The sequence below is a fragment of the Amphiura filiformis genome, chromosome 18, assembly GCF_039555335.1.
Source record: "Amphiura filiformis chromosome 18, Afil_fr2py, whole genome shotgun sequence".
NCBI lineage: Eukaryota > Metazoa > Echinodermata > Ophiuroidea > Amphilepidida > Amphiuridae > Amphiura > Amphiura filiformis.
Window position 1 is genome coordinate 45,680,337 of NC_092645.1, and position 22,615 is coordinate 45,702,951.

Genomic DNA, 22,615 nt, shown 5'->3' on the forward strand with positions numbered 1-22,615 from the left:
GTTTGCAGTGGGCGCCGCCATCTTGTGCGGTTTGCGATTTCTTCAAAACGGCACAGACAAAATGTTATAACTGCGGTGCTGCTAAGAAAAGAAGGGATTTTCGTATAAAAATAGAGAGGGCGTTTTAATAAACAAGTTTCAGTAATAAGAATAGGAGGGCGTTTTGTTTGCAGTGGGCGCCGCCATCTTGTGCGGTTTGCGATTTCTTCAAAATCGCACAAACAATCATTTTATAACTGTGGTGCTGCCAAAAAAGAAGGGATATTCATTTAAAAATAGAGAGGACGTTTTAATTAACAAGTTTCAGTAGGCCTGATAAGAATAGGGGGCGTTTTGTTTGCAGTGGGCGCCGCCATCTTGTGCGGTTTGCGATTTGTTCAAAACCGCACAGACTATTTTCATTTTATTGGGGGTCGCCATTTGTGCGATTCTGTTGGGTAGCCTACAGACTATTTAATATCTGTGGTGCTGCTATGAAAAGAAGTAAGTAGGCCTAACCTTTTAAGTTTCAATAATGAGAATAGAGGGGGAACAGAGAGGGCGTGTAGAAACTGTGCGGTGCTCCCAACGAAAAGAGGGGATTTAAAATCTTGTTAGAGAGGGCGTTTTCTTTGTACTGGGGGTCGCCATTTTGTTGGAGAGGGCGTTTTCTTTGTACTGGGGGTCGCCATTTTGTGCGATTTTGTTGGGTAGAAAACCGCACAGGAATCACAGTGGTACCACATGTGTACACTCATGTAGCAGGCTAACACATCAGAATAACAATGACTTACGAAAACGAATACGAAAACGAAAAAAAAAAAAAAACTGAAAAGATAAAAAGACCCTAGAGCGTTTTATTCAAAAGACGCCCCATGAATGTGTTTCAAAATTAGCTTGCTCCCCCTCTCGGTTTGCCAAAAATTGCTTGCCCCCCCCCCTAATTTCCCTCTCCCCCAGGGCTCACAATTATTGCACAGTCCCTAATGGTGCGTCCATTAGCTGGACCCCTAGGCTCCGGATCATTTACCATGGCAACCTGCTCAGTGCAAGAGACCTCATATAACCATGTTGATACCCTGGATATTGCACTGGCTCAGTAACCACGTAAGCTAAGCGCTCACAGCGCAGATGCTCATCATGGATGCTACCGGTATATAGCTAAATACATGTAAATGGTATATTCTGCAAAGATAATAGGCCATATGGTGCAAGGACACGCATAAATGCATGGAAAACCAATGCATTATATGATAGATGAAAAGGTAAGCATTGGTTTAATGATTTGCATATTAGGGATAACAAACATCAATTGTTTCGGGTTTTTTTTTCTAATTTGTTTTTTCAAATTAACTGTGAATGATCCTTCAGAATAGATCCAGTGGTCCTCCAAAGTCGCCCGAAAAATTTTAAAAATAATTTTTTATATATATTTTTTTTTTACCCATATTGGATCGGATCGGAATGCATTTTGTCACAAATTTTACAGAAAATTAAAAGCAACACAGTTTAAGTTCCCAGACAGGAAATATCATTTCTATGCCCTGGGCAGCGCATCCTAGGGTTTGTAACCTACTTGACAAAATTCCTACCCAGCTCAGCCCTGGCTGCACGTGTTAGTGTGGCTACTCTACTACGATAAGGCCAAGGAGCAGATCAACAGATCAAAGAATTGGTGACGATTGCACTAGTGTTTCAATACTACGAGGGGCAGTCAGTATGTTTTAAGAGTTGACTCGTGACGTCATTTGTGGATTGTTTTCATGGCATTTCTCAATGACTATATAAACACTGTACCTTTGTCTTTCAAACAACACATGTAAAAATTATATCATACACATGATTACGTAACAGTATTAGCATAAAATCAATAGTCTATGGACACTGCCAAATCACACAAAAAGGCGGGCCTTTTAAATTACAGAAAAAACACGTGTTTGCAATGTCCGAGAACGGCAAAAGTACAAGGTGCATATGGCTAGTTTTGGGCAGGAATAAACACTAGGTCCTCAGTTTGCATTTGGTAAAATATGAGAGTTGCCATTACACTTTGGTGGAAATGGGACGTCTGGAAACTTCAACAACGTTAGGGCTTGAATGGAAGCGAAATTATTCTGCAAAAATGGCGAAAATGAAAAAGCAGTTATTACAAATGACATCAATTATCTCCAAAATGAAACAGACTAAAATTTAATGACTGGTCACGTGTGAGAGCTGGTACTCAGTGCGATGATAACTGGTGCAAATCAAACAACAATCTGCGCATGCGTAGGTGGGATGACCGATACAACATGGTGGAAATGCACGAAAATTTCAAAATTCCATGTAAATAGGGCCTAAAATATTACAAAATGCTATGAAAATTGTGATTTAAATATTCATATGAATTTTTATGGATGATCTCAACCTGAAATGAACAGAAAACTTTTAAAAATAAATTTCTCATTCAAACGATGGCCTCTCTCTTTGTACCACTACTTTTTGTATAAATGTAACAATGGTAGAATAACAGTTATATTTTAATCACGGATTCAAATATTTTCTAGGGAGTCTCCCGTTTAAATGTTTGGAGATTAGTCAACAGAACTGGCAAAAAATTTAAATTTCCACGTTTGTTATTTTTGGCAATATCAAGATTTTTAAAGAAAGAAAAGCCTTGTTTTGGTCAAAAATAAGACATATTTGACCACGCATTTTAAATAAAGTAAAACCTTTACAGCCCAACAAACATGGTTTAATGAACTGCTAGTTTGTGTTCTATTACTGTTCCAAAAGGCGGCATTCTCCATTCTTTAATTCCCGAGAAAAAATAAAAAATACAACAATACCTCATTTCAGCCTCTTATTTTCCTTAACAAAAACGACTCAATTTCACCAGGTGACTCTAGACCATTGATTTTATGCTAATGCTGTTACGTAATCATGTGTGTGATATAATTTTTACATGTGTTGTTTGAAAGACAAAGGTACAGTGTTTATGTAATCATTGAGAAATGCCATGAAAACGATCCACAAATGACGTCACGAGTCAATTCTTAAAACATACTGACTGCCCCTCGTATAATGACCCAAGCAACAAGGTCACAATCCAATGTGATGCTTCGACCAGAAAAAGATCTAGATCAGTACAACTAATGCAATTTCAATACATTGGAATAGGAATTAGATCTGGAATTTTTGGCCTTTTTTCATTTCAATTCGATGAATTTAATCGAAGTTTTATTTTTTTAATTTCAATTCAATGCATTGAATCGAAATGTTTTCATTCTTTCATTTCAATTCAATTCATTGCATCGAAAATGCATACAACATGTATTTTGATTCTGCCATTTCACCAGTATTGTCAGCTTATCAGTTACAACTAGTGGCGAATGGTGGTCATAGACCACAAACCTAACTGGGGCATGTTGGTGTTTTAGAGGTATCTGACCCCTGATAACCTTTGACTTGCCCCCTACACAGTGTTCCAAAATGTTCCCTTGGTCATTAAGTTTGTTGCCACGGAGTTTGAGCCCCGTGTCCCGTACAGATATCCAGAAAATGCATTTCCAAAATTTGACCTCTGCATGACCTTTGACCTGACCCCTGCAAAATGTTCCCCTGGTCATGAAATTTGTTGTCACCGAGTTTGAGCTCCATACACCTGACAGATATCCAGAAAATGAAATTATAAGATTTGACCCCAGATAACCTTTGACCTGACCCCTGCAAAGTGTTCCAAAATGTTCCCCTGATTTATTGTCACCAAGTTTCAGCACCGTACCCTTTACAGATGTCCAGGAAATGCATTGCTTCAATTTGACCTCTGCATGACCTTTGACCTGACCCCTACAAAATGTTCACCTGGTCATAAGATGTGTTGTCACCGAGTTTGAGCCCCATACCCTTTACAGATGTCCAGATAATGCAATTGTAATATTTTACCCCCCTTAATGACATTTGACCCCAATTCCATGTTCAAGTTATACATGTAGGCACTTGGTAAAGCCGATGCATATGTACAAGTGACGTCATTGTGCTATGTAATATGTGGCAGAAGAAGCATTTTGAAGGTACAGGGTGTCCCAGAATGATTTGTACCGTGTTTGCAAAAATAACTAAAAATAGAAGACGGGCAGTGTATCTATTTCTGATACCAGCAATATAATGTTGGACATGTCTCCTACTTATTCTTTTAATTTCAACACGCAACCTTTATTTGTTTTGGTGTGGCATGCAATAATGTAAAATCGATGAAAAACGACTCGCATACCTTTGAAAAATGGCACGATATGATTAAATGAAGAACGTGGGATGTTTGGCACAGCATTTCGACGACAACTACTGTAATTGGGGTTGCGCCTTAAAGCTTGCCGGACAGCTGCAATGTTCGCTCTAGTTCTTACAGTCTTACGAGCACCTGAAGCTTCACTCTGCCGATTCCTGACAGTTCCGTGCTCGTCAAACTTCTTTACGTTATACACTATCGTCTAATGAATCTTCTTTGCGTCTCAACATAGCTGCCGGTTTGCCAGTAAGTTTTTGAAAGAAATCCACGCTGCTGTACAGTAAATTGAGGAGCCGTCTTTTCTGTACGACAACCAGTTCGATCTCTACAAGCATTTCAAATGACATGGACCTCACACCACAATAACTATATTTAAAACTACCGCCAAAGAGAGAATGGGATATGGCCACAAATCCTTAATTCCATATAATGATTGCTTCGTAACGTCATAAATAATAGATAGATATCGGCTATTTAGTGGAAATATGAACAGGGCACAACTAAAACACGTGCATAACTTTTTCCAAATAACTTTGTGCTGAACGGTTAGTAATGTTACAGATTTTCAAAATAGGTTACGTTGTCAAAACTTAGAATTCATCATTTTTACACAATCTTCTATAACTTCTACTAGAAACGTCCAATTTTTAAAATCTAAAAAATCTGAGAAAGCTAAATATATGTAGAACTTAAAATGCAAAACAATATGACCATTCAACATGCCCTTCATACCTAAAAATGCCATCTTTCCCGGTATATATCATTCTGGGACACCCTGTATTTGGTTATATACCAGAAATGCCCCTTTAATAATCTATAACCCCAATTCTGTTTACACCCTATAGGCACTGGATATAGACGATACATATGTGCAAGTTACATGATTGTAGGCTGTAACATGTAGGAGGAGAAGCATTTTGAAATAACCTAGTTTTTGTTGCCAGAAGAAGAAAGAAGCAGAATCGGATAGCATTAGAATACATATAGCGGGTGAAATTTTTAGTTTGAAAACGCCCCAAATTGGTGAAACGAAAGCCTAATTGATTATTGCATATATAAACAATTGTTTTAAACATAACGCGTGGATGTCCAAAGCAGAAGCAAAAAAGGAAGACTTGTCCATTTTTCAAAATGAAGGTCCAATTGAAGCCATTTGCATGGGGACTGTATTTACATTATTAGGTCTATTGTGTACAAATTTAGTTTTAAAATGAAAAAATTTGGAAAATAGTTTTTTGGTGCATCATTTTTACACTATTAATTATTGCCTTAAACAAAAACTAAAAGGCCCGAACTACCGAATTTGCACAATTTAAAATGTTACACTGGTTCACTGACACTTAGATATAACTTCAGACTCGTAATTTCAGGTAAGGCATGCATGGATTGATATGTTAAAGTCAGTAATATACCTAAGCCCGTATTAAATACTGACTCTGGTGACAAAATGTCACGGGCCCTGCATATCGACGGGCCGGCAGTAATTTTCGCAGGCTTTTGGGCTAAGGACCCACCTTTAAGCACTGCCTATAATAATCACAGGTCTATACTTAGGATTACTACTGTCCTGGGCCTACTCAATAACGTGCAATTTAACCTTTTCTCTTCTTTCTTTCTTTCTTGTCAATCACTAAAACTACTACTTACATGGGCCTACTAAATTACCTGCAATCTAACTTTTTTTCTTCTCTTCTCTTCTCTCTTCAATTTTTCTCCCACTTTCTTTTCTTTTTTTCTCTCCTTTGCCCTTTTTTGCTACTTGTCAGTCACTACTGGGGGGAATTTGATATTGCGTCCCACACCCTTCAGAAAGTGCCCCCCCCCCCATGATCGATGCACATGTTCGCCAGTAATAGGCCTACATCCGGCACAAGCACCTGCGAAACCTCCAGAACACCTGCGGTATATAAACGAAAGAATAACGAACAAACCCAGGGAATATATACAGGACAGTACGAAAACACATCGGACAACTTCCGAACATGTATATCCGCCACACTCCGTTTCAAGTTTTGTGCATGCACAAAACTTGAAACGGAGTGTCGACGGACTAAACAAACATCATCTAACACGAAACGCATTTGGCGGATAATAGCAGGACGAACAAATAACATAAAACGAACATTGACGAACACTAACGGATTTGCTAAAATACCATCCGTTTCTTGTACGTAGTGCCGATCCGGTGAGGCTTATCATGATTTTTCCACCTGTCCATGCACAAAACTTGCCGAAGGACTTAACGAACACCACCTTACACAAAACGCATTTGGCGGATGATAGCAGAACATATAACGAACATTGACGAACAACAACGGATAAAATACCATCCGTTTCTTGTACGGAAGACCGATCCGGTGTAGTGTGACAGGCGCTTTAGGGGCTTGGCAGCCTATCGACCCGTGGCGCGTTTTGAGGGATGATAATCCAGAAAGCGTGGATAAATGCCGTTTTATTAATATTATTATTGTTATAACTGGGACCAGGTTCAAACTGGCCCCAATATAGCAACTGGTCCCAAATATACAAACCGGGACCTGCTACAAGAGACCATACGACTAGTAGTACATCAAGTATTCATGTCAAGTCCAAAAGTTGCAAAATAAAGCAAAATTGACACCAGAAGTTTCAATCACCGCACAGTAAAACCTGGCGAATTCCACTACCATCACACGGGATAACGTGCCGTCGATTGCATCATTCTTTGAAGTAATTTTATAGTAGGATAATTAAAGTAATAGTTATAGTAAAACAAATGAGCTACCGTACGTGCTGCTTTTTTAATATTTTGATTCGGATGTCAACTTCTCGATCGACTTATGTTTAAATTCATTCACCCGGTAATTTTTTGTGACACCCTGTATTCTCTTGGTCGGGCTGACGTCACAAAGGGGAAATAGCCTTTTAAAACCAGTGTACGCATGTGTAGTTCCACTTTCTCAAACTGGTTGCTATTCGCGCGCTTGTGCAAAGGGGACGAAGGGGTCAATGTTCCCGGATGTCCGAGTGAACGCAGGTAATCAGTACCTTCCATTAAAATTAACACTGGGGCAATTTTGTATGTGTGGGCCAGTATGTTAATGGGTCCATGGGACCACTTTGTAGCATCGGGACGAGTTTGTACCTTAGGCGGGTCGTCCTGAATCTGTCTTAAGACTAGATTGTATGCTTTGTGTATCAATGAACCATACGAGTCTTGATATTTTTCCATTGAATTTTGACATTTATCCTTTGAATCTACAGTGTCACAACTGGTATGTTAACAAGAAGAACCCCACCAAGACTATATAAACTTAAAGGGTAAAACTAGAAACAGCCCCATATCATCAACATGAAAAACACACTGGTACTCCTCATTCTAAGCTGTGGATTGTTGGTATTATCGGTAATATCGGTATCGTTGATATTTTGTGATCCAGCACGGAAAGTCAGCGATGATGTAGGTTATAAGTCAGCAACCTCTGTAGAAACAGAAGCAGAAGGTAAGCAATATGAGTTACATTATTCTTGGAGATTGACTTCAGTTTGGATGGATAGGGATGTGCGGCTTTGTAGCAAACTTATTTTTGATCTGATCAAATTTTATATTTGCACAATTCCGAAAAATTAAAAAAAAAGAAGAAAGAAACAACAAACAAACAAAACAACAAAACAACAACAACAACAACAACAAAAATGAAGAGTTTAATATAATTGTGTTAACCATAATTTTGGAGAAAATATTAAAAAATATCCGAATCAGTTTCCAAAATTGCGAAGCTTGAAAATGCTGTGGGCAGTAAGACGCAAGATGGCTCCAAAGAGTTGGATATATGATGATCCATCAGGGAAAGTCAGCGATGATGTAGGGACTACAGGTTATAAACCGGCAACCACTGTAGAAACAGAAGGTTATAAACCGGCAACCACTGTAGAAACAGAAGGTGATAAACCGGCAACCACTGTAGAAACAGAAGGTGATAAACCGGCAACCACTGTAGAAACAGAAGCAAAAAGTAATGGGTTATATTATTCCTGGAGATTGACTTCAGTTTGGATGGGTAGGGATGTGCGGCTGGTCGAGGTTTCAAAAACAATTTTGGTCTGATCACATTTTACATTTGCCAAATTATGGAAAATTTCAAAAACAAAAAACAAACAAACAAACAAACAAAATAAACAAAAACAACAACAACAAGAACAAACAACAAAATATGAAGAGTTTAATATAATTATGTTTACCATAATTTTGGAGAAAATATTAAAATAATATCCTAACTAGTTTCTAAAAATTGACAAGACTGAAAATGAAGACCCTAGTGGAAAAACGACTCAACGACCATTTTGGCGAAAATGAGTTACTGGAGGTTTTGAAATCATTTAGGGACGATTTATATTTTGGCAAAATTTTTAGGCATTTGACCCCTTCCCTGTAGGGGTCAAGTAGGGGTCAAAATTTCAAAATGGTCAAAATGATCAACCATGTATATCATCATATCAACTTACTCGTTACGTTGTAAAGATCCCGATACTTTGCTATATGTCAGACGTATAGCAACCAAAAGCTACTGCATTCCTGTATATACCCACCTTTCGATAAAGATCCCCTGATTATATTGCTCCACCTTTTCATAAAGACCTCCCTAATTATATTGCTCCACCTTTCCATAAAGACCTCCCTAATTATATTGCTCCACCTTTCCATAAAGACCTCCCTAATTATATTGCTCCACCTTTCCATAAAGACCTCCTTAATTATATTGCTCCACCTTTCCATCAAACCCCCTGATTATAATATTGCTCCGCCTTTCCATAAAGATCCTCCGATTATATTGCTCTACCTTTCCATAAAACCCCCTGATTATATTGCTCCGCCTTTCCATAAAGACCCTTTAATTATATTTGCTCCACCTTTCCACAAAGATCCCCCTGATTATATTTGCTCCTCCTTTCCATAAAAACCCCCTGATTATATTGCTCCACCTTTCCATGAAGACCTCCCTAATTATATTGCTCCACCTTTCCATAAAACCCCCCTGATTATATTGCTCCACCTTTCCATAAAGACCTCCCTAATTATATTGCTCCACCTTTCCATAAAGACCTCCCTAATTATATTGCTCCACCTTTCCATAAAACCCCCTGATTATATTGCTCCACCTTTCCATAAAGACCTCCCTAATTATATTGCTCCACCTTGCCATAAAGACCCACTGATTATATTGCCCCACCTTTCCATAAAGATCCCCTGATTATATTGCTCCACCTTTTCATAAAGATGATGAAAATGTAACAATGTCCCATAAAAAATACCCCCAGTGGTACTGGTGATACACCACTTTTTACCATTTTTAAAAATGTTATTGGGGTAATGAGAAAAATATAATCTGTCAACTAATATCAAAATCTCAGATTTAATGATGTAAAGTGGGGGTGGGTTTGTCGATCGGGTCATACAATATTCTAATTTTGAAATCTGTGTTCAATTATTTGAAAATACAATACATATAAAAACAGTTCTTGTGTTTTAATACAAATGGAACATTCTGAAATTGCCAAATCATATTTCATTTATTGCACTTTTTATTCTTCCTATTGCAGCATTATTTTATCAAGATATGAATGTCGACAATACACTCTACAATACAACAAGGTAAGGAACTGAAAGTTAAGATAACCACAATCATAGACTCTATTAAAGCCTTAATGTACGATTTCCGTCAAATTTTAATTTGTTTATTCTTTATTCAAAATGTTGAAATAATATTAGTAATAACTAAGGGGAACAAGGTAAAGTGAAAGAAACCCCACTGGTTATTTTGGCAATTTAACACGCAGTTATATGTGGGAGGACATATTATCATAATTTTTAAATTATATATGATACTATGTCGAACTTTACTCTGTTGACCTACAAAGACAACAAATTTGGGCGATTCTATGTGGGTGCAAGTTGGGACATGTGTAAACATTACAAATATGCAAAAAAAAATCAGGTTTGAAAAAAATTAACCAATTTCGTATTATAAGATCGTACATTATGGCTTTAACTCTCCCCACACGGGTGTCAACTGCAGACGACAAGTTTCAAATTTTGTTTTAAAAATGTCAGAAGTGTAAACTGTCATGACCATATTTGGAATCAGTAAAAAAAATACATACAAGTGAGTACAAACAAGCCTAGTATTGGTTGAATGGTCTAAAGACAGGTGATATTTTGAACAGTTTAATATATCTCAGTTGAATATCTCAAAACATGGACTTTTTATGTTGATGCCTATGGCTAGCACAGATACCATTTAACAAACGACTATAAAAAGCAACTCAAGTCAAGTCAATTACAGGTATCTCTTCATAATGTGCCCAGCCTGTTTGGCTTCCTCAACCATCAACACCATGATCAAGCTAAAACAAAAACTAAAAAGTATTCCACGCACCGTCTGGTAGGACGCGAAAGAGGGGTAAATTGCGCAGCAAAAGCGGGGTTTTATAAAGTTTTGCAGGCCTATATAAAAAGCTAGAAAAAGAGCTTTAACTTATAGGCTTCATAGGAAAAAGAAAAAGTGACCAGAAACTTTAAAATAAAACACTGCTCAATTTTCCTTTAATTTCATTATATTTATTTTACATTTTTACACATTAAATATAACGCAATAACCTTTTCAACATGATTATCAGGGCAAAACAACCTGAGACTAATATACCTGATATTTTAGTCTCAGAAACAACGACACAAAATAGTAGGGAGTCCAACTTAAGCGAGAAAAAAACCCAGTGGGCCGTACAATATTGTAAAACCTGAAAAGGTTTACCCAAATTGTTTTTAAACATATAGTAGTATTTTACTGACGACTATTTTAGTGATGTGCGCCCAGAAAAACTCGACGTTCGGACGGTGGTGAAACTAGACCAGTATAGCCTGAAAACTGGGCCAGTATATCGTTAAACTCGAACAGTATAGCGTGAAACTCGACCAGTTTGTTTACACGGTCGCTCCGTGTGGAGACACGCTTGGGTCCTGATGGGACCAGTATAGCGTGAAACTCGACCAGTATGTGGCTCCCCATAAATGATACTAGTTTGCAGAAGATTTAAGCTTTTGGTGTATGTTGCCATGTACATCAGTAGCCACATACACCAAGGAGAATTCACATTATCAAACAAAGTTTTTTTTTGTTATGCAACTCCATCTGAAGACAGGGACGTCATACTTTGAACATTACAAGTCTTGATGCCTATGTCATTGCTAGAGAAAATCGGACAACACCTACCAATAAATGTTATAGCGCATGTCTTGCATTTTGTTGATGTAGGCCTATTTAAGTTGAATCCCGGGATTTCGGCAGTCCCGTGATTTCGGCAACAAATTTCCTTTTGCCGAAAGTTTTTTGCCGAAATCCCGTGATTTCGGCGCAACACCACACACTTTTGTATAGCATTTTCCAGGGCTTGCCTACACTATCAACATTCTTTTTTCTTTTGTTTTCAGAATACCTGCTCTAGTCTACCATCATGACATGTTCTTTGCCTTTGCTGAAGGTCGTAAAGAAACCTATCGCGACATTGGGGAAATGGATATTATCTTACGACGTGGAAGAAGAAAAGACTGGAAAGTTGAGTGGGGGCCAGTGGAAATTGTAGCAAGTCAGAGCGGGTACAGGTAAAAAAAATGAAGGATTGAAATTGATATATTGACAGCTTGGAGTACACATAGGCTACCAACATTAGCTGCCTGATGCACAAAAAGGTTAAAGCCATGTTGTAATATTTGTTGAGAATCCGAGATTTTGAATCAAATGCATAAACCGTCGTAATATTCATAATACACAAGTACGTACATGGCGTGCCGGACAGTCATGCACACATCAAAGGATCGGACCATAGCATGACCGTGTGGCATGTGTAAAGGGGGGGGGGGGCAACGATTTTTGCGAGCCGTTTGGAAATTTTTACCGGGGGCTCATAATTATTTCAGCTAGATAGAGAAGGGCAATATCATGTTGTGTCTTCAAAATGTCAAATATAATCAACAGTAATTTCTCATAATTATGTTACTATTTGCAAGCCAATGTATTTCTCTTGGGATGGATAGAGGTATGATAATTATGAGCACTTTTTTTTTGTCAAAGAGACCAGTTGAACTACATTATATAATTCAGGTGGTTTAAGGACGTGGGGGTGTAAATTTGTCAATAGAGATTGCTTATCCTGGAAGTCTTAATACAAGAAACAATAAAGCAATAATACCTTATGCGTCTTCCTTTTTAGCCTGAAAACCACCGTGTTTGGGGAGCAAAATAGGGTTAAATTGCAAACATTCACCTTCATTTTGAGCTCAAATAGTCTGAAAATGACTTGTTTTGAAGTTAGCACAAATGTCTCAGTAACACCAGAACAAAATGTGTCTGTACCCCTTCTAAATGCTTCCTCCATTGTTGATGGAATTGTGAATGCTTTGCAGACAGTGCCGCCGAGAACAATGGGCCCGGAACAAAATGACCGCACGGGCCCATTAGATCAGCGATGACGGTGCAGGACTTTATACGTGTGTGGGGTGTGTGTGGGGGTGTATGGGGGTGTATGGGGGTAGACAGCAATGGCGTAAATAGTTTTGTGACATGGGGAGGTTGGTGTAAAATCCTTGAACATAATTATGTTGAAGCGGCGCAAAAGTAGCGTGTTTAGCTGCCAATAATCAAAGTTATGTGTCTCTGAACAACTTCAGAGAAAATTGGGCAAATTCAGTGCTAATTGAATGGGACAAATGCTTGTTAATAAAGCATAAGATACAAAGATAATACGGTATAAATTGATGTATTATGAAAACCATAATCTGATTTGATTCAAACAAAACATATTGATCGTCAGTGTACTTTGCCCTACTCAATTAATCTATTGAAATCAGGCTCAGAGCAAATCTCCAGAAACATCCTCATATTCCACCTTAAGCCCATCGGCAATCCGGCATAGGCTTGGGCTGACTTTAACATCAATCCATGCATGCTAACTGAAATTGCGAGTCTTATGTCTGATATGAAAGTGTAGTATTTCAAATTTTGCAAATTGAGTTCGGGTCCTTTTGTTTGTGTAAATTAATAAAAGTGTAAAAATGATGCAAAATTTTAATTGGACATTAATTTTGAACAATTCCAAAATGGCTTCAATTGATCTTCATTTTCACATTACACATTTTCAAACTTAAGTTCGGCTTGCCGATAAAATACTCACTACCGAAAGGTATCTCATATAAACAGTAATTATTACATATTTCTTTTGATGCCCAGAATGATGAGTCCGCAAGCAACAATAGACACTGTAGTCGACATGATCCTACTGGTTTTTAATGTCCATCCATCCCATATTAATTTATGGGATGAGCTTGCCAATGAAACAATCACTCCCAAGCTGATGGCTATAAAGGTAAGGCAGTTTTTATAATGTATTTTTATCATTGACTTTGTAGTTGTAGGTTTATAATGATTTATAATTGAAGTTGGATTCATTATAGTTGTAGTTAGAACTATTGCTGGATTTAGAGTTTTAATTAAAGAGTTATAGTTGAGTCTAGCGTTGAAGTTGAGTTTAGTAGTTATAATAGTTTAAAGTTATAAAGAGCTCAAGTTAAGTTTGAGTTTGGGTGGAATATTTCACTTACACTACATGTGATTACATGATGATCAGATTGAACCATGGAGGTATATAAATAAATGGAGAATGATCGCCATAATTCTAATCTCTTAAGTGGAGATTATCCCGTTACCTCTATTCAATGAGTCACCAAACTTGAATTGACCAGCCACTTCAGCCAAGCTATTGATCTCCACGATGGTTATGAGCCTCTACCATGGTTCATTGATTGTCACTCCCAAAATTTCCTCATAGGAATTGACCCTACATTGACCCGTACCGGAAGCCTTGTAAAAGAGACTGTATAATGACGTCAGCTAGTCAATCAGATGTTCAAAGTCACCAGTTTTGATAGCTTATAGTTTCAATGTATGATCGTGCGAAAACCCGAAGAAATTCGGATGTTCTGTTCTCAAGTTATGAAACTGTTTTCTACACTAGTTGTGCCGTAACTTGACAAATATACTTAGTTTTCATGTTCATATATTACGCTCTTACGGGGTCTGAGGGAGTTCAAATATAGTGCAAATGAAAGCAAAACGTTTTTACCTTCCGATTGTGAAAAAATTATGTTGGGCCAATTTGGGCCATTTGAGTTACGAGCGAGCAAAATTTACCGGAAGTACTTCAGAATTCAAGCAAAAGTGATGATCAGACAATCGTTTCTAGAGAGAAATTGATATACAGAATGTATAGGCCCTACATACTTTGTTTAAACAGTTTCTCATAGTTTAGTGTATGATAACCGTGATTTTGGTTGAAGCTTCCGGTCAAATTAATTGAGTGCCATGATGGATATGTCATGTTATTGTTTTTTTAATTTATAATTCTGTATTGTCATGAAATCGTATAGGCCGCCTAGATCATCATCATTAAACTTCTCATTTTATAATAAATAATTATCAGTATTTAGGCCTAAATGATTATATTAATATTATTAGGGGGCTATCATTTTCTTTGAAGGGAGGGGTTCCAAATATACGGGGGGGGGGTCATAACTTTTTGGGAAAAAAAAGTCATAATTAAATTTTTCATGACCAAAATGTAGGGAGTCACAAGATGACAACAGATAAGGTGTTTCTTTTTTCAAAAAGACTGATTTCTTGATGCAATTTAACTGAGACTAGTATACCTAAACCTAGGTATACTAGTCTCAGAATTTAAGCACTCAATTTTTGGCGAAAATGAGATTTTGAGATCAAAATTTTATGAAACATGAGCACCTTCCAAGTATAAACTTCATTTTACCCCATTGAAATCAATGGCCAGTGAAACAGACTTCACAATGTAATCAGCTTAGCATAATCAATATAAACCTGAAATTGCCTATTCAACAATAATTGGTCATAACCAACGTAGTACAAAGGAGGCTTGGCTGGATCATTCTCCATTTATTTATATACCTCCATGATTGAACTATGTAAATTCAAAACCTTTATATTCTTAGACTTTTAGAGAGTCAGTGCATGTATTCCACATTAGGTCAACTGTTTCATCACTACTCTTTTTTTTCTGGGAGATCTGTTTTAATTACTGGAGGTTATAATAACAAAATGGAATTAGTTTTTCAAAGTAAACAGCAGTATTGACGAAGTTGAAACCCCACTCAAATACATGTAGCTAATTTATATACTGTCAATATGTAAATTACAGATTCATGTAAAATGCCTTATTTTGTCTTAAATACATAGCCTTTGGCTGAACCACTACCAGGCTATGTTAGCATATCTATGAATGAAAAAGGTACCAAATTTTTGAAATTTAATGATTTTTTACTTTTGTCCGGATAACATATCACTGAATTGGCTTTCAAAGTGTAGATTGTCAGATTGTCGATCACAATTCTGCACCAAAATTGTTAAAAGTCATCTAAGGTCGACTAAGTATATAGTGTTGGATGGTCAGAATGTTCAAAGTCGTGTCATAAAACGTAGTCACAGTTAACCACCAAAGCCATCAAGGTCATACCAAAGTTAACAGTTACCGATAATAGATATATGGATTGTCATGAATTTGTTATGATCACCCTTGGGCAGCAAATATTTTTAAGGGTCGTCTGAATATAGATTGTTGGATTGTTGCGAAACTCTGTGGATGTGGTTTCCATTGATCCCTTACACGTATGAATTTAATGTAGACCTATTCAGCACACATTCTTCAATTTAGCTTTCAACATGAAAATTCTAGAGAATTTACTAGTATGTCATTGGTGGTAACAATAATTCTCACCCGGTTAGTTGTACATGTGCCACACACAAAAATTTACTAGCATTGCAAAAGCCAGAAAGCCTCAACTCACAATCATCTGCTCCCACGAAATGAGCATAAAGTCGCCAGGCCACTAAAATATACAGTCCATTAATCATGACAAAATTCAATAAAAAACAAAAGACATTGTGAAAGAAATTTATTGAAGAACAAAGCAAGGAGCTAACTTTATGCTCATTTTGTGAGAGTTGGTCATAGTGAGTTACGGCTTTCTGGTTTGAAACCTCGATATGAAACTGATAATTTGGATGACTCTTCTAATCCGCGAATATCTTTTCTGTGATCATAGATTCTCCCCTACTCTACATATGATGTACTCTGTTAGCCCATAAATAATTTTATTTTGTATTTCTGTTACTATTTAATAAAGAGTTTTGATTTAGGTTTAACTTGGACAGAGCCACAAGATTTGAGTCCTACAATACAACTCATCAGGCCAAAGGCAACACTCTATGGTCCAGGTACAGTATAGCTTTATTGAATCATGAAGCAATACAACTCATCAAGCCAATGCCATCACTCTATGCTCCAGGTACAGAATAGCTTTATTGAATCATGAAGCAATGCAACTCATCAAGCCAAGGCCATCACTCTACGCTCCAGGTACAGTATAGCTTTATTGAATCATGAAGCAATACAACTTATCGAGCCAATGCTATAGCTCTATGCTCCAGGTACAGTACAGCTTTATTGAATCATGAAGCAATACAACACATCAAGCCAGGGACATCGCTCTGTGCTCCATCAGGTACAGTGCAGCCGTCATAAGGAATTTATGATACATTAGTTACTGGTTCATGCTTAATTTGCACACATTTCAAATATCTTCCAGAGTAAGCGATGTTCCATTTTCTTTAAACTACCGTATGTATTTAGTGATTGAGTAGTTAGAACACACAAAGTTTGATATTTGTGACGAAAGGATAATGGAAAAGATAATGAAATCTGTTGATGTTCACAAACAAAACAGCTAACACGGAAAATAGTGGCATGATCGACGGGAATTATATAAATGAATATCAGGTGACATCAGATTCGCCGTCGCAAATAATAAAGGAGACAAGCAGAAAAAGTGATCCTGCCTGGGATTCGAACCCAGCACCTCAGGTTTAAGAGACCGTAACCACTCGGCCATATTAATCACCAATTTTTCTTTGTAGGTCCTGGGCACGGCATTCAGATGAAATCAGGCAGGCTCATAGTGCCCGGTAGATTTTGGTCAAACGTGACTGACTCAAAACAAATAGGTATGCAGCACATAGAAGGAAAACAGCAAATACTAGTATAGGTATTAGAAGTTGGTAAAGTTTGATAGCAAAAATTACCATCTCCACAGAAGTGCTAGATTTGCAAAAAAACATGGATCACTAGGAATACAAAAAGTGCACTAGAAATTCTAAAAAGTAGACAAGGAGGTGTTCCCTGGTGGTTTCTGCACTGAGCTTCGCCACACAGCTAAATTCGTTGAATGTTGCCGGTTCCTTTGTAAGTTGTAATATACACCGATCAGAAGTTTTGCTTATATTGATACCCATCCCTCTGATTTGTTTCATCTGTTTCCCATATTGGGTGTGTTTGGCAACATGTTTTTCCTGTTATGGCCCTTAAGGTATCTATATAGGTGGCTTACTTTCAGCAAAAAATGCTCACGGGGTTTCAATTTGCTCCCTCACCAATAGAGCATTATACAGGAGACGACGTTATGTTTTACTCAGACTTAATACTCAGATTGAAACCAACATGATAGAGCGCAAAATATTAAGGGCCCATCCCTCATTCTATGGGGGCTTTTAAGCATTGTGGCGGCAGTAAGCCGCAGCTTGGCTGTCAAGGATGTACATTGGTAAATAGTTGTATGGGCTCAAAGATATATTTACCGAATTGGGTGTGCAAAAAAGCTGTATGCGCGACATCAATGCATATCATAATTAGTCTTCCCTGTTTCAAAATATTTCCAATTCATAACTTTTCTGCCATTGAGCCAACGCCCATTTCTCACTATCATTATGTATACATTACACTTTGCAGAATTTAAACATGGGACAATCATTCAATCCAATGTGATATACAGTGATGATCACGGTAACACATGGCATCCAGGAGGCAGCGTTGGCTATATGGAAGATACAACCGGCATTGCAATATTTAGTACTGAATCAATAGTAAGTTATTGCAGGTTGTTGTGAGATTCATTCATTCATTCATTCATTCATTCATTCATTCATTCATTCATTCATTCATTTATTTCCATATATAAAAATATACAACTACATCAAAAATAAAGAAACACAATATGCCGGAAAAGGCAGGAAGGCCAATAAGGCCTGAGAATTGCCTTTCCCTGACGAAAAAACAAAACAAAGATTATGAAATCAACAAAAATAAATAAAAATGACTAACAGACATGACAAATTACAGTGCTCGAGAATGGCCTAATTGTACTTAGAGATAAGTTTTTGTTTAAGGTGTTTGCGGAAATGTTTTATGGACTTTGAGTATTTAATTTTTTTTCTAGGGAGTTCCAAAGTATGGGCCCGCTCGTTCGAATGGAATGGTCGGAAAAAACTCTTTTATTTTTTGTTAACTGGAGATATTGAGACTGAAAATCACACTGCAACTGAACGCTGCGGAAAAATTATACAATAGATTGTAATACCATTGGAATAGCACTGAATGTATGTTTAATCACACTGAAAAAACAACCGCAAAACTTCTGAAAATAAGTGGTCATTCAGCTACAAGGTACAGACATTGACTGCTGATTTTAATTTCGATATATTTTCCTTTGTTTCGGATATACAGAGATGAACATAACTGGTACCTTAAATCTTGTATAGTTTGTACTTGCACTACAGGTGTAAATTGTCGTTCTCATGACCTTTTTTTCATTCCGGAGATCTGACGCCAAGCTCTTTTTCATTCCATTCCTGAGATGCATGTGACACACATCCTGGAGACTTTTGGCTAAATTATCCTTAAAAAATAAATACCCTAAAATTTGAGCTCCAAACACTTATTTCTGGCACTGAACACTGAGTTCTGGAGACCCCGTTTTATGTCCTCAAAATCTGGTTTGGATACCGCATTATTTTTTTAATCTGATCTGGGCGGTACTTACATGACAGACAGTGATCAATTTGAACACCCACCCATAAAGATGTTGCATAAATGTATTTGCATGATTAATTTTATTTTTATTTCTGAAAAAAAGTTTTTAAATTGGTCCAAAAATGAAGATGTGCTTGCTGTGCTCGACAGGACAAACACCAGTTTTTGTAATGACGTATATTAATACGTGGCGGTAAACGTAACTACATGTAGAAAGCAAACTTGAAGACCGTAAGTCCACTTGGCCCCTCAACATGTATACACTAAAGTTGCGTATAGTTTGGTAATGTTATATACATGTTCAGGGGCCAAAACAAATCTTTCACAACCTTTCATGATGTTTTCACCCTGGAACATGTATTAAACATTATAAAACCCTAAGAAACTATACGTAACTTTAGTGTATACATGTTGAGGGGCCAAGTGGACTTACGGTCTTCTTGCGCTCAGTTCTTCACTTATACTTCTACGCTACTCAAATTTGATACAATCAGCGCGACGCTTTCACCAGGTCAACGAATCTTTAGAGCAATAAACAGACGTTAATGATGTCGATTGAACCGGTGAAAGCACTCCGGTGAGTGTACCAAATTTAAGTAGCCTAGAAGTATAAGTTAGCTTCCAATTTCCACGCTATTCCTTTCCATGAACTTCCATTTAGCCTTAGGTAGGGATACATGTATGTCATACTTCGATCGTAGAATCAATATGATTTTCCCCTTCAAACAGGCAGTAGAGCTTGACAATGAACTCTGTATTAATGCAAGGACACTACATCCGGATCAACCTCGCCTTTTGGCATTCAGTAATGACAAGGGCGAAAGTTTCGGTACACCTAAGTTGGAGTGGTCACTGCAAGAACCAGGATATAAAATACGTGAGCCGGATTTTGACGAGAGAAATTTCACCACCACTCTACAGGGACCATTCTTAATGGAAGATAACACAACAAGACCAACATCTGGTGGTGGATGTCAGGTGTGTATTATAAAAGTTACTTTCTGTTTGTATCTGTGCACTGGGTGGGTATTTGTACTGCAGTTTCTATGGACATACGGGCCCTACTCTACCATGTTTGGCTGAGTAATGGTACATGAACACTTTGTTGTCACCATGTCAATTAGTCATTGTGTAAAGCTGGGTATATACTCATTCTAGAATGAATCCTTGTCGTCACTAGCTGTGCAATGTGTGTAATGCTTGTTGGTGAACGTTGACCTCCGTCTATACCCTTTCGCTTTTGCAGAAAAGCAAATTGCGCGCATGCTCGGTATTCATATACACTGCGCTACTTTTTTGCAGACTTAACATTGCTTACTTCATATTGTGTTTCTAATATAATTCAGGCATTGTATATCATGTATTTTTGAAGTTGTGAAAAATAGCGCATGAATTTAAATTTAAAAGCCTGTGCTCATTATTCTTATCATCCATGTTTATATTGATACAGGCCAGCATGATAGGTTTCACAGCCCCACATCCACTCTCACCATCCAACACATGGGTTGTCTTCTCCAACCCAGCATCATCATTCAGACGAAACATGGCGGTGAAAATCAGCAAAGATGGCTGCCGAACGTGGAGCAAGCCATGGGTTATCCACGCAAATGCTAGTGCCTACTCAGACTTGGCTTATTTTGAGACATGGGACTCGGATGCTGGAGTCTACTCACCAAATTTTGCAATTTTATTCGAAGGTGGTGAGGAAGATTTTGCGTACGAATCAATTCAATTTAAAATGTTTAGTTTGGAGAGGATGTTGCAAGGGATAGCGGAATTGTCACCATTTTCTTCAGGATGAAATGTGTTACGCGGACCAAAACCGAAAGTATTATAGCAGTATTAAACATCGCATATCAGTGCACAAAGAATTAAGGTACTAGTTATGTTCACAGGGGAGAATGTAACTGGAACCGGTACCTTAATTCTTAATTGTGCACTGTGTGTTGTCAGTGTCATTTATGCCATAAAATGATATTAATTTAAAGCTAATTCTGAAGAAAAGTATTCATTCGAATAACCACCCATGCGGGGCACAAGAAAGTCAGTTTGTGTGGGCTTACCTAATTCCATGGAAAAACACTTTTAAGTGTAAGGATATTAGACTAATGTTCGAAATATGTAAGAGAATTAAAATTCTCTTACATATTTCGGACATTAGTCTAATATCCCTTTATCCTTTTCCCAACAGTCCAATGTATTATGGAAACTATTATAGGACTCACGCATGTAGACCCCAGGGGATGCAGACCATCCAATTGTGGCCAATCACAACTAAAGTGGGGACATTGCAGTAAACTGCTTTTCAAGATATGGATGAAATCATGCATGAAAAATAAAGAACAAAAAGAAATCATTTTATTATTTTCTTATAATTATAAAATCAATTTTGACAATGGTGTCTCAAAAAAAAGGTGATACTTGAACGGATTCGTCAGCGAAAACTAACGGCAACACAGGATGAGTGACGGTAAATTCAAAATTGCAATTCGCAGCTTAACGTCGCTTGCAGTTCAACCCTATTCGTCATAGTGTGACCGGGCCTTCATGAACAAACAGTATAATAAAACACAAACCTTCAAATGTTTGTGAAATGGATACATAGCCTACTGCATATTGTATCTCTTTCGAACAGTCTTAAAATTGTAACTTGTGCAAATTGTTGCATGAAAAGTCTTATGATTTTACTAAATGGGACCAAGTTTTAAAAAAGGGTAAAAAGCCACAAAGGAAACATTTTTTTTAAACTTTGGACCCTTTTTACACGTCTTGAAACGTTTTTTGGCATTACAAACCGGCGATCAACTAAACTGATATAAAGGGCGTTGGCTCTTATGAAAGTGGTTCCTTGTTATGCAAATGAGAGAGTTTACGCTCCAAAACTTTCACACAGAGATTCGGAGGCTAAGGGTCGGTTCATAGTGAATATTCGAAGTCGAATATTCGGCTTCGAATACTTTTTGTGACGTCAAAATATATACGGCAACGAATAGAATATGAGTTGAATCGGATTAAATATCGCGCAACTGATAGCGAGATACTATTGATTTATATGAAATGCTCGAGGTCACCTGAATATCGTTCGACGAACGATGATTTCAAAAATCCCCAATGAAAATTAAGGGATCTGGAATGAGCGTTTTGAGCGTTTCGACAGTATTTTTGGGGGACATGAGAGCTCATCAGACATATCGAATTACATTATAAATACGAATAATGTCTTTCTGATATCAAATAATTTTCATTTTTTGAAATTCACGATATAATACAAATTTTATGACAAATTATTCAAATTTGATATTTTTCACATATTGATATATAACAGTCCTCGAAGTAAATATTATAAATCTAATGATATTTTCTTAAAGTGTATGTAGCTGGGAGGAA

The 22,615-nt window shown here is 37.3% G+C and overlaps 1 protein-coding gene across 1 annotated transcript; it reads left to right on the forward strand.

Annotated features, from left to right (window-relative positions):
- The first annotated feature begins 1,082 nt into the window (after window positions 1-1,082).
- LOC140138726 (sialidase-3-like) lies at window positions 1,083-21,579 on the forward strand. The gene is made up of 10 exons (XM_072160484.1): window positions 1,083-1,244; window positions 7,490-7,728; window positions 9,827-9,878; window positions 11,715-11,885; window positions 13,510-13,645; window positions 16,491-16,581; window positions 17,281-17,367; window positions 18,149-18,282; window positions 19,958-20,206; window positions 20,679-21,579. Exons 2-10 carry the CDS (start codon window positions 7,578-7,580, stop codon window positions 21,027-21,029), a joined length of 1,422 nt encoding a protein of 473 aa, XP_072016585.1. The 5' UTR covers window positions 1,083-1,244; window positions 7,490-7,577; the 3' UTR covers window positions 21,030-21,579.
- Window positions 21,580-22,615: the final 1,036 nt, after the last annotated feature.

What these genes read in the sequence shown, in the direction of transcription:
- LOC140138726 (XM_072160484.1), top strand. Translation starts at nt 7,578, where the DNA reads ATGAAAAACACACTGGTACTCCTCATTCTAAGCTGTGGATTGTTGGTA. An exon ending in ACACTCTACAATACAACAAG is followed by an intron (nt 9,879 to 11,714) that starts GTAAGGAACTGA and finishes TTTTGTTTTCAG; the next exon opens with AATACCTGCTCTAGTCTACC. An exon ending in GCAAGTCAGAGCGGGTACAG is followed by an intron (nt 11,886 to 13,509) that starts GTAAAAAAAATG and finishes TTTGATGCCCAG; the next exon opens with AATGATGAGTCCGCAAGCAA.